Source organism: Podarcis muralis, chromosome 9 (genome assembly GCF_964188315.1).
Source record: "Podarcis muralis chromosome 9, rPodMur119.hap1.1, whole genome shotgun sequence".
In the NCBI taxonomy this organism is placed as follows: Eukaryota; Metazoa; Chordata; class Lepidosauria; order Squamata; family Lacertidae; genus Podarcis; species Podarcis muralis.
Genome location: NC_135663.1, coordinates 76,923,541 through 76,936,176, shown reverse-complemented (window position 1 = coordinate 76,936,176; position 12,636 = coordinate 76,923,541). Strand labels below are relative to the sequence as shown.

At 50.7% G+C, this 12,636-nt stretch overlaps 1 protein-coding gene across 2 annotated transcripts in view; it reads right to left on the bottom strand.

Moving 5' to 3' along the window:
• Window positions 1-5,809: 5,809 nt before the first annotated feature.
• Window positions 5,810-12,636, bottom strand: part of ARID3B (AT-rich interaction domain 3B) — a 54,535-nt gene continuing 47,708 nt past the window's right edge. For both annotated transcript variants that reach the window (XM_028742849.2, XM_028742850.2), the window contains exons 7-9: window positions 11,370-11,630; window positions 9,673-9,777; window positions 5,810-9,138 (exon numbers count right to left, since the gene is read on the bottom strand). In XM_028742849.2, coding sequence (XP_028598682.2) covers window positions 8,981-9,138; window positions 9,673-9,777; window positions 11,370-11,630 — 524 coding nt within the window. In that variant the 3' untranslated portion in view covers window positions 5,810-8,980. The remainder of the gene's footprint in view (window positions 9,139-9,672; window positions 9,778-11,369; window positions 11,631-12,636) is intronic.

The window sequence follows — 12,636 nt, the reverse complement described above, 5'->3', positions numbered from 1 at the left end:
TGCTATAAAGGAAGTCTGGGTGATTTCTATGAAATATCTGGGCCTTCTGACAGATTTCAGCTCACCAATCACAAAGGATATATCAGATGTGGTAATTCAAGGTGCTCTCTTTCCCCCAGTATTTTTATTTACTGACCTTAAAAGTTGTCAGCTCATAAGAAGTATTTATAGGTCAACAATTTTTGGTAGAGATAGCTCTCTGCTTAGTCTACCTCATAGAGAAAATGTGAAGAGAAAATGGACGGGAAGGGGGAACACTGGGCACCACCTACATTTCTAAATTTCCCAAGCGCAGGGCTAGGGAGCATGTGTCCGTCCAGACCATGGGCAGGCAAACTAAGGCCCGGGGGCTGGATCCGGCCCAATCACCTTCTAAACACAGCCCGTGGACAGTCCGGGAATCAGCATGTTTTTACAGGAGTAGAATGTGTCCTTTTATTTAAATGCCTTTCTGGGTTATTTGTGGGGCCTGCCTGGTGTTTTTACATGAGTAGAATGTGTCCTTTTATTTAAAATGCATCTCTGGGTTATTTGTGGGGCATAGGAATTCGTTCATTCCCCCCCCCCCCAAAAAAAATATAGTCCGGCCCACCACATGGTCTGAGGGACAGTGGACCGGCCCACGGCTGAAAAAGTTTGCTGACCCCTGATCCAGACGATGCTTGGCTCCAACTCCCATACTCACTGGCCACTGGCTATGTTGGCTGGGGTCCAACAACATGTGAAAGCCCCCCCCCCACTCTCTTCTTAAGAGAGCAGAATGCAAATGCAATAAGAGCAAATCAAGAGGTGGCAGTTCTGGCCATCGCTCCCTGGATGGGAGACCCCTTTGGGCCTCTATGGCACCTTGAGCTTCACGAAGAAGAAAGCGGGATGTTCAGTGCCTGGGAGCAGAGAAGGGGACTCATTTCTGTCCAAGACCCAGCTGTCAAAGCAAGCCAGGGAAAGGGAACCTGTGGACTTTCTAGATGTTGCCACCATGCCAACCATCAGCCATGCAGAGAACGCCAATCTTGGCCCAACTACACTGGCTGCCAGTTAGTTTCTGGGCCCAATTCAAAGTTCTGCTTTTGACCTATAAAGCCTTAAACAGCTCGGGACCACAATACCTCAATGACCACCTCTCTCCATATGAACCTACCCAAGATAATCCTCTGAGGCCTTCCTTTGTGTGCCCACTCCATAAGAGGTCTGGAGGACGGCAACATGAGAACAGGCCTTTTCTGTGGTGGCTCCCCACTTGTGGGATGCTCTCCTCAGGGAGGCTCGCCTAGCACCTCCATTACATATCTTTAGGTGCCAGGCAAAAGCTTTCTTCAGGTAGGCCTTGGGCTAATAAAACAATTTATGGCCTTTTAAACTGTGTGTATAAGGGACGCGGGTGGCGCTGTGGGTAAAACCTCAGCGCCTAGGACTTGCCAATCGCATGGTCGGCGGTTCGAATCCCCGCGGCGGGGTGCACTCCCGTTGTTCGGTCCCAGCGCCTGCCAACCTAGCAGTTCGAAAGCACCCCTGGGTGCAAGTAGATAAATAGGGACCGCTTACCAGCGGGAAGGTAAACGGCGTTCCGTGTGCTGCGCTGGCTCGCCAGATGCAGCTTGTCACGCTGGCCACGTGACCCGGAAGTGTCTGCGGTCAGCGCTGGCTCCCGGCCTATAGAGTGAGATGAGTGCACAACCCCAGAGTCTGGCAAGACTGGCCCCTACGGGCAGGGGTCCCTTTACCTTTACCTTTAAACGTGACCTAGCTCCCAATGATAGGGACGCAGGTGGCGCTGTGGGTAAAACCTCAGTGCCTAGGGCTTGCCGATCGTATGGTCGGCGGTTCGAATCCCCACGGCGGGGTGAGCTCCCGTCTTCGATAACCAGCTCCTGCCCACCTAGCAGTTCGAAAGCACCCCTAAGTGCAAGTAGATAAATAGGTACCACTTTATAGCGGGAAGGTAAACGGTGTTTCTGTGTGCTGCGCTGGTGCTGGCTCGCCAGAGCAGCTTCGTCACGCTGGCCTCGTGACCCGGAAGTGTCTGCGGACAGCGCTGGCTCCCGGCCTATAGAGTGAGATGAGCGCACAACCCTAGAGTCTGTCAAGACTGGCCCGTACGGGCAGGGGTACCTTTACCTTTACCTTAAACTGTGTGTATGGGTGGGTGTGTGGGTGTGTTTTGTTTTGTTGGATATTATGTTATGTATTTTAGGTTCTGTGTTGCAAACTGCCCCGTGGTCTCCTGACGAAGGGCAGTACATAAATTTAAATAACAACAAGAACAATGTCCGCTTCCTGGAAGGGCTTTTAAATCCTTTTCCACAACAGGATTCTGCCAAAGTGTTGGAATGGAAGAGCCGCTGTTCGGCTTTTCCAGGGAGCTACAAAAGGGGAAGCAGCAGTGGGGGGAAACAAACAAAAAATGGCACAAAGAGGAAGAACTGCATAGCCGTTGTATGAAGAGGTAGAAGTTTATTGGAATATAAACATTCAGATAACATGTAAGATAGAAAAAAAAACCCACCAACAACATATACAGACACTTGCTGGAAGGAAACATCTGAGGTATTTATTTATTCACCATCTAGGCTATCACATTTTATTTCTTCCTTTAAATAGTTAAGAGAGAGAGAGAGAGAGAGAGAGAGAAAGAAACACCCCTAGCTGTGCAGCTGCTGCAAAAGTGGTGGCAGATCTCAGAACCACCTGCCTCCTTCCCTGGAAGAGACAGCCGCTAAGGAAGGGCTGTGTGTGACAGCAAACCCGCTTCCACCTCCACGGCTGAAGGGACCTTGTCCTGGAGTCTTCTAGTGCCACCTGAAAAGCACTGGGCCCTCTTTCCCAGGGCAACAGAAAAGAGGGGTGTTTGTTTTTTAAAAAAGACTTTGAGAGGGGCCGTAGTTCAGTGGCAGAGCACAGGCTGTGTGTGTGCAGAAAGTCCCAGGTCTGCAACCCTTTGCACAATCCAGAGCTAAGCCAAGGAGGGCCTGGAGGATCCTTTCTCGTGGGGATGCACCTCACCCACAAGCCCAGCATCTCTGCTGTGGGATTTGGGGGTGGAAAGGAAACTGCCTCTGCAAATGAAACGAAGAGCGGGGTGGAGGAGCAGCCCCTTCTGTCATATCAAAAGCCCTGAGCGTCATACAATCTTTCAATATTCAGAATTGGGTAAGGTGAATGCCCCGCCCTGCTCACCTGCACCTTACCGAGCCAAAAACCTGCTGCTGGTTTCTCCACCGACCTCCAAAGCCCGGCAAAGCACACCACAAACAGCGATACAACCCAGCCCATCAAAAAGAGGGGAAGGAAGGAAGGAGAGGGGGTGGATTTCTACAACCTGAAATGGCTGACCCAGAAAACAGCCAAGCTGCAGCTTATTTTAATGAGGTATATACTTATAAATGTCGTTACAAATCCCAAAATCTACCCTTTTCCCTGAACTGGATTCCTTTAGCTCCCTGCCTGCTTTCAGTTTAGCTGAGTGAGGAAACTGATGGGCCTGGGGGGCAGAGGCCACCCCAGGGCTCCAAGCACCTTCCTGTGCAAGAAATGCAAACGGTATCGAGTGCAATGGGACCAAACTGGACAGAGCAGTGAGAGACCCATTGGCGGAAACTCAGCTCTGCCTGAAACTCCAGGTAACGCAGATGACTGGGAGGAGTGGGCTCCTTTTTAAATCAATTGGGGCACATGGGTTTGGAGGTTGCACCCCAGTTTATCCTTCTTCCAAGCCAGTTCCCATCACCCTCCAGGTGTTCCCTGTGCCCAGAGCCAAACTCTGACACCCAGGAGGTTGAGAGGAAAGTGCTGGAGGGTGAAGGTTCATCTCCCGGTAACTGTATGAAATTTTATGCTTTCAGTGATTTAATATTAAATCAGGCCTCTTATCCTCCCACGCCTGCTTTGCACATAAATCAGAACCGACCCAAGTTCTCTCTGCCACGTCTGTGTCTAGCTTGGTACACATTAAAGCAAGAAATCCCAGAATCCACTGCTGACAGAGCTTGGGTGTGGGGAGAGAAGGTGTTTAGGAAAAGCCTCTCCCTGCCTTCACACACACACACACACACACACACACACACACACACACACCCCTTAGAACTCTGCACTAGGGTAAAAAGAAAAGAAAAGCTGAAGCCACAAGTTCTGAAGCCAGGAAACTGAGTTATGCAGATCAAGCAACTCTGCACAATATTCATTCACCTGTGTTTATATGGTTACAGGATTTTGTTCTGTGTGTTCCACTTGGGTAAGGATTGGGAGAGGAAGTGTCAGAGTCACGTGAGTATTGGGGAAATTGGTGCAGGAAAGGTTAGAGCCGTATTAAATGCAGAAACCACACTGCACACTTTCAAGTCCTCATCCACCACCACCAGCCCCTAAAACTGAGGCCTGGAAACCTACGCTTACAAGACAAAAGCAGTCTTATCAGGATTCCTTAGAATTACTCAGTGGATCTCAACTTTAATGGAAGGGGGACGGCTCAGTGCTGCAGCACCTGTTTTGCTTGGAGCTTCTGTCCCCAGAGGCCTGCCTGAAACCCTGGAGAGCTGCTTCCAGTTGGTATTGATGATGCTGAGCTCAATGGACCCATGGCCTGGCTTTGTATGAAACAGCCTTGTAGGATCCTAAGCTGGAAAACAACCACCACTGCAAATGGGACAATCTTCCGTTGCTGGGAGTGGTGGTGGGGGAAAACACACACACAAACAATAGAGAAAGAAAAAGGATTAGCCAGCAAAACGCCCGAGAAGATTCACACCCAACCCTGGTTGTGGTGCAGGTTCTGCTTAAAAGCGAAGGAGGCCTGAGGCAATGAGCCAAGAGGCCCACAGGGACAAATCTCATGCCAACTTTGGCCACCTTCCTGCCTGCTAGAATAAAGTCAGCCAGCTGCCTTTACAACCAGACCATCTCTGCCAAAGGAAAGCAGGTGGACTACAGGTTTTACTGCTAACAGATACTTTAGCTCCTGGCTCCTGGTGAAGGAAACAACCAGGAGGGCAAAATGTTTTTGGCTGGGGGCTTCCAATGCAAATGGGGGCAACAAGCAATGTGCCGTTGTGGAAAGCTGAAGGCAGCCTTTGGATTTTCGACATCCCAGCCTCCAGATGCCACTACTCCTACCTTCTCTGTTTCAAGAGGAGGAACAGCCATACTCTTGACAGTAAGGGAGCCAAGTAGAATCGCAAGGGGCCCTGAGAACTGGCCACAGATAAGGCCTCGACCTTATCAAGTCAGCTGTGGGTGGGGTGGGGGTCGCTGCTGCTGCAGGGGACAGAGCTGGATTTTGCTGCACAATCCGCAACACACCTTAGTGTAGTCAGGTCTGGGATATTATTTGCAAAGCCCCAAACACAATGCTATCCTGTGGAATCCCCATCTCTGAGTATGCGGGGAGAATTCCAGCCACATGTTTCATTCAAATCTAGCAAGGTTGTGGCAAGGGAGGAAAAAGAAATGTTTGCAGACTATTCGGTCCACAGCTGGCCAGATCTGACCCAGGCTTCTGTGTTCCCTAGAGCAGCGGCCCAGGGGCCAGAGGTGTGTTTTGACACACTATCTGCTCCGAATAATCCAGGACGAATGAGTGTCACAGTTTGGGGGCCACACAGTCACTTGGGATAAGGCAATCAGTTGGGGGAGGGGGGCAGAATTGCTTCGCAAAGATCTGCAGAAGAGGTAGCCTGGGTGTGGAGCTTTGTTTTTCCCAGAATCTGCATGAGACAGCAATACAATGAAATGGGTAGGGAATCTCCTACAGTAACAGCAGTGTAAAACCTTTATCAGGTCAACTAAAACACCCCAAGTATGAGCAAGCTTTCAGTTTCAGCAGATCTTTTCTTCAAGGTTTGTTTGTATTCTGTGACAATTTAGTTGCAGGATTAATCTGCTGTTGCATTTTTAAAAACAAGATTCTGATGGACTGACTTGGTTCTCTGCAGTTTTGGTCTGCTGGAAAGCATCCAGTGTCCCATTGCTTTTCCAAGCAGCTGTTGGCTGAAGAGAGATAACACTGAAGCGTGGAATCTCTTTCTCTCCTACAAAGGCTAGACTTTGTACAATGCCTTGCTTAAAGTTTGGCAGGGTGGCTGCAGGCCAGGAAAGAATGCTTTGCAGGCCACATCTGGCTTGCCAGCTGAGCCTCCCTGGTGCAGACTTGAGGCCTTCCAGCAGGAATGGCTCACGTCCCCTTTGATAAATCTGACTGGTGGAGGGATGAATGTGGCGTCACTTGGTGAACTTGGCACCACAGCAATTTCCTTGGCCCAGTGGTACATGCTCACATACACAGCGGTTGGGAGTGCCTTGGGTAAGTAACTGCAGAGGAACACGCCTGGGAGAAACATACTGGACCTAGAAATCCAGTATTTTTTTAAAACGGAAAACCTGCAGGACCGAGCACCATCAAAGACGTAACAGAATTGTGGAGTTGGATGGGACCCCCAAGGACCATCGAGTCCAACCCCCTGCAATGCAGGAATCACACCTAAAGCATCCATAACAGATGGCTTTCTGGCCTCTGCTTAAAAAACATACAGGCAAGGAGAGTCCACTGCCTTCTCAGGTGGTCCATTCTTGTGCTCAAAGATGTGTCCAGAAAGGAACATTCTTATTTATTAACTCATAATGCATTTTAAATACACCCTTCAAATACAAATAATTTCCCTCCCAAGGGTGTATTTTTCCTCTGCAGGAACTTGTCCAAAAGCAACATCGTGGAAGGAAGAAGATTTAGTGCGCGTGCGTCCCCTAATCTATTTCTTGTAGCCGGGGGAAAAAAAATCACTTCAACCATTCCCAGTAGCTTCACAGTTACAGATGTGCCTAGCTTTTCCAAGCTGGGGTTCTGCTTTCCCTCTGAGGGAGCCTTCAAAAAAGAGGGGAGAGAAACACCTGCACTTCTGAGAGGGCCTAGCTGCCTCCAGAGCTCCGCCTACCATGCAGGACTTGGGCTAGAATCCCATGAGAACCAGCGAGCTCCCAAGAGGCCAGAAATAATCAGAACTGCAGCCCAGGACTTTACTTCCAAGGGTAATAAGGAAACAAAGTCCTCTCATTGTTTTGGGACTGAGATGCACCTAACATGGATTGTTTTGGAAATCCTGAACAACTAATAAGCCCTTCGAGAAGAAAACAACATCAAACCAACGAGAGGGAAAGAGAGAAAGTCAGCCTGAGAAATTAACCTGCATCTTCCACCACCACCTATTACCCCATGAGCCAAGTGCTTCCATGCTATCTTGAGGGCATCAAAGGTTTCTGATCCTTCAACTCAGGGGGCTCCTTTTTTTGGTGTGTCTTTGGTGCTACAATATATAAAATTTAAAATAAAAAGCAGTCAACAAGACATATAAAAAGAAGCTTTAACATATGCAAATCCTTCCAGAAGAGAGAAAGAGAAAAAAAAAATCCCAACAACAACACAGCAATAAGTACATATTTTTTGAGGTATTTCATCTGCTCAGGAGAAGCTGATGCAGATCTGTAGCATGACTGAGACTCGTCAGGGTAGGAGAGGGAGGGCGGATCCCCGTTGGCAAGGAGGTGGGGGCTGCCGGTGCAACAGGCAGGCAGCGGGCTTCTGCTACAAGGAGGAAGCAGAAACAGGCAGAAGTTCAAGGGGGGGGAGGTACAAGGAAGTGCTAGGTGTGTGCACAAGTGTGGAGGGGGAAGCAATTGAGGAGTTCATCTGTCCTGAGGAACAACACAGGGCTCCCTCATCAAGATTTTAGAAGGGAAGATGTGGGGGAAGGTGCTCCAAAGCCCCTGGTTGTTCTAGGGCTGTGGGGCAGTCAATTAGGGCTGGCCCCACCAATGCACAAGGAAGCAGCCAATCCGCCTTTGATAGGCTGGGATCACAGAGGATTCTCGGCAAGTGTTAAGTGAGTGGACACAGGCAGCAGCAATGCAAGAACAGCTTTGTTCTTTCGGCATCAAGGTGCCCAATCCCAGATACATTTGGGGGAGGGAGGACAGGGAAGCAAGGGTGGGTGGAGCATAAAATGTGCCTGACCTAGATGAGCCCCTAACCACTTTCACCTTTAGCTTTCTGACTGGTAAGAGTTTTTAAAATAAAATTAAAAAATTCCATGCATCCCCACCCACCCCTGAGGCAGAAAGAATGGAGAAACAGAATTGCACAACTTGACCTCATGGGGAGGCTGGATAGGAGTGAGGCTGTGGAAGAACCTGCCAATGCTGGCGCCTGAGCCCCAGTTCTGCAGGGAAGGCTGGGCAAAGCTGCGAAGGGCAGCTGGTGCAGATTCCTCCAGAGGCCTGTCCAGCCTCCCAGGGGTGCCTTGCTCAATGTTGCAGAAGCAGCACGAAAGGCAACTTCCATGCTGTCAGACTCCTCCAGAGGAAGATAGCAGGCCAAACCTAAGACCAGAAGGAGAGAGGCAGGCAGGAGATGGACTGGCCCTTTGAGTCAAGGCTGGCTAACTGGGAAGAGGAAAGAGACCCAGTCAGACCTGCACATTAACACACAGAGGGATGAAATATGGGTTTGTGTGTCTCTGTGTGTAAAAGCAAGCTGGAGAGAGGAATTCAAGGATGTGGGGGTGGTATATGAGAGAAGAGAGCTGTTCCCCCCGTGCCTCTGGGGGTAGGATTGTCAATACACTGCAGTCACGTTAAGGGGGGGGGGGGAGTCGTTTGAAGCATGGAAAAATGGGTTTCTTGCCTTCGCCTTTTGCTACAGTGGCGATGCTCAGTCATCTACAAAAACTCACACAGCCTGTCCAGAGAATCCCTGATTGAAACACGCCCTGTGTCCCCCGCCCCCTTGCCCTCCTTTTCCCACCGAGGACACAGCAAGACCTGAATAAAGGTGAGATGGGCAGCAAGAGACCACCTCGGCAGGATCCTTGCCAGCACAGGATCTTTGCTTCTCTGCCACTGGCTGGTCTTCTAAGCGGGCTCCTCGAGGCGAGGTCACCGGCAGGACCGCTTGGGGCCAGGGAGAGAGAGAGAGCACCTCCTCCCTGCTTCCCCCTCAGAGAGACCAGCTGGTTGAGGGCTCTACACCAGGTGTGCCCCTGGAGGAGGTCGGGCTGGGAGAACAGTGGGAGGAACTGCTGCTGCCGCCGCCGGTGCTCTGCGTGCTGGATCCGGCAATGAGGTGGACGACAGGTTTCTGGGCAAACAAGACCCCTGCGGGGCAGAGAGAAGGGAGGAAGATTAGCAGGCCAAGGATAACGTAAGAATGCAAAAAGAGCTCTGCTGGACCAGGCCAAAGGGGACCCATCTAGTCCAGCATCCTGTTCTCACTGTGGCCTTCCTGATGCCTGTGAGAAACGAGCTATCAGGATCCAAGCACAAGAGCCCTCCACCCTCCTGTGGGTCCTAACAACTGGTATTCAGAAGCATTGCTGCATCCATCTGTGGAGGCAGAAGGATAGCCATCCTGGCTAGGAGCCATCGATAGCCCTCTCCTCTTTTAAAGCCACCCACATTTGTGCCCGTCTCTGCTCTGGTTTCCTCAGAGCGGCAATGGCGTATCAATAGCCGTGTGTGTGTGTGATCAGAGGATTGTTCTGAATTATTCTCCAGAGACCAGCCATTCCACAGCTTGGCAGAATGCTCGGCCTGAAGCTGGATTATTCCAAATACTGGGTGGCCGATTCCAAGGGATCCACCTGCTTCAATCCCTTGCCCCATTTCAGAAGTGGACTCTTTCTCTCTCACCAGCATAGATTGTGCCATTGATTTCCACAGACATATTAATGCTTCCAAAGCCAGACGGGGTCCAGTTCAGTGCTGCTGATGTCGCTGCTGAATCTGATTTATCATCTGGTGGGGGAGGAGAAAAGAACAGTGTGAGTTGTGTTATGCTCATCCCACTACATAGGACAGACCTGGCTTGGGCATTTCTCTTTCTTCCCCCCCCCCCTCTCTCTCCCTCTCTCACCTCCCCAGACCAGATAGTTGGTCAACTGGTAAAGATTTCACCTTGCTCTGCACTACGCCTTGATCCACCATTAAAATAAATGGAAGGGAACAATGGGCACTGAATGGCTCAGCTGGGGAAACACTGGACACGGGAAGTCATGCACAAGGGGTTTAAACCAGGGATGGCAATTTTTCTTTTTTGGACTGAGGGTCACATCTGGCGTGGAAACTGTTCAGCATGCAGGCCTGATCCCTGCATCTGGAAAACACCACATCCCAGCTGGCGGTGGGCTTTGAGGCTGGGCAATGACCCCCAGCATCCTCCTCCTCCAACATACAGCTGACTCTGGTAGACCCTGTAGACCTGCCGTTCTCTCCACCCCTCTCCTGCATTGCAAGGGGTTGGACGAGACGGCCCTTTGGGTCCCTTCCAACTACCATTCTGTACTCATGCCTCTGTGACTGAGGTGATGAAGATGCATCAGTGGCAAAGCAAGTCCAGTACATCTCATGAGACTTCTGGCAGGCACCTGCATCAGTGCTATTTTTCTAGAAAAAGAGGTGCCGGAATGCATCAACACCACCTCCCTCGTTCTCTTAGAATGGCAATGGCGCCCACCTGAGAGGTGCCGAACTGAGTTCTGGTGAGTTCCGGCTGAACCCCCCCCCCCCCCTGCTTGCACAGCTTGCCAAGCCAGCTTTATTGGGAAGGGACAGATCAGCTCTCTAGTCCACTCCAAGGGGGTCGGGAGTGAGAAGGAGGAGTAGCCAGGTGATTCTCAAGGGGTAAAATCTCCCATGAGGCCAAATGTGGTCTGAGGGCTGTGGTTTGCTCATCACTGGTTTAAACCAAGAAGTTGCACCTATCTGCCCACATCCCATTCTTGGGTGTGGGGTGGGGGTGGGGGAGGCCAGGGCATTGTGATGAGTACTGTGCTTCCCTCATGCATCAAGTCCCTACCCTCCAAAAAGCATTATTCGGAATAGCAGTCTGCACAGCCCACTAAGGAAGATAATAACACAATAAGATTCAAAACAGTAGCAATTAATTGCACTTTTATTCAACATCCAATTAAAGCTAGTTCCATTAATTCAGCTTAACTGATGAACTTGATATGAGATAAGCCTGTCAGTCACTGAACAAGTCTTAGATACCACATTTCGTCATGGCTTCACTGTTCAGCAAACTCTTAACGCGATGGGTGGGCTTGATGGTGACGCCCGTTTCCCAATGCCTGGTTTAAGGTCACTTAGCAGGAGATTTAAATCAGCACCTCCAGTGCCCCCCTGCTGCCCCCTTGCCTCTTAGAGCCCCCTAGGGAACCCCACCTCCCCAGGGGATGCTACCACCCACTTTGTCGGCCAGTTTTAGACTACGACTCCCATCAGCCTTTGCCAACCTGACGCTCTCCAGATGCTTTGAACTACGTGCGCTCGCTGTGGCCGATGGGAGTTATAGTCCAAAGGCTGCAGCAGAGCCATGGCGGCCTCACCTCGGCCGTTGATCTTGATCTTCATGGGCAGCTGCCGGGCCATGCTGAAGAGGTTCCGCTGAAAGGCCTGCTGGATGAAGCGCTGCTCCTCCTCCGTCATCCGCGCCACCTTCTCCGCGGGCTCCCCAGACTCCAGCCTCTCCCTCAGCTGGTCCAGGGTAGCGGTTCGTGCCGCTGCCGTCACAGCCGCCTGCTGATTCGCCAAGGCCACAGGCATGGCAATGCGGTTTGGCGTGGACACGGTCAAGGGGACGCCGTCACCTAGGAAAGCAAACGGGCCACTCAGGGACCTCGAGGCAAGCTGAGGCGGGAGCCATGGCTCAACCGGCAACTTGCCCAAGGCTGGAAGCACCATCCTCACAATGCTATTAGCAGCACTGCCCTTCCCTTTCCCCTCTAAGGCAGCAACCGCTTCATCCCTGGCACTGACACCAAAAAATTATGTGATCTTTGGGTGTAGGGCAGTATATACGCTAAATAAATAAATAATAGGCCAATGAGGAAAGAGACCGTAGGGGTTCTGGGGACAGGGAAGAGCTGAGTCCAGGTGGTCTGAAAGAAATCAGTAGGGTCCTGCTCCCTGTCTTTCTCCTGGCACAGGTCATCATCCATTGTGGCGATTAAAGTGTTTTTGGAAATAGGTCCAGAAATTCAGTTTCATCTGACACAGCACAGTGTTGCCCAGCCACCACTTACTAAGTACGCTGCCCCAGAGGAGGATGCTTGAGACTGGCTGAGAGCAGTTATGAATCTCTGCCCCAGAGTATAGGACTCAAATCAATGGATTCAAATGACAAGAAAGGAGATCCTGGCTGTATGTTAAGAACTTCTTTCTGAAGGAAAGAGCAAAACAGTTGTGCAAGGTAAGGATTCGAGTGAAACCGACCACCTGTCTCCTTGATCCTTGCCCATCCTAGCTAATAAAAGCGAGCCGGGAAGGGCTGGATGATGGACTCTGCGGGGTGGTGAATGCTTCCCTCTACAAGGGAGCCTTCCAAGACCCAATGAAAGAGCAGGTTATTAAACCGCTTCTTAAAAAAACATTTTTAGACCCAGCCAACTATTGCCCAGTCTCAAATCTTTCATTCTTGGGCATAGTGATTGAGTGGGTAGTTGCTGAACAACTCCAAGCATGCTTGGAGGATGCGGACCATTTGGATCCGTTCCAGTCGGGATTCAGGCCTCACCATGGGACTGAAACTGCCTGGTCGATGATCACCGATGGGCTAGGGACAAAGGTGAAAGCTGTTTCCTAGTTCGGCTGGAT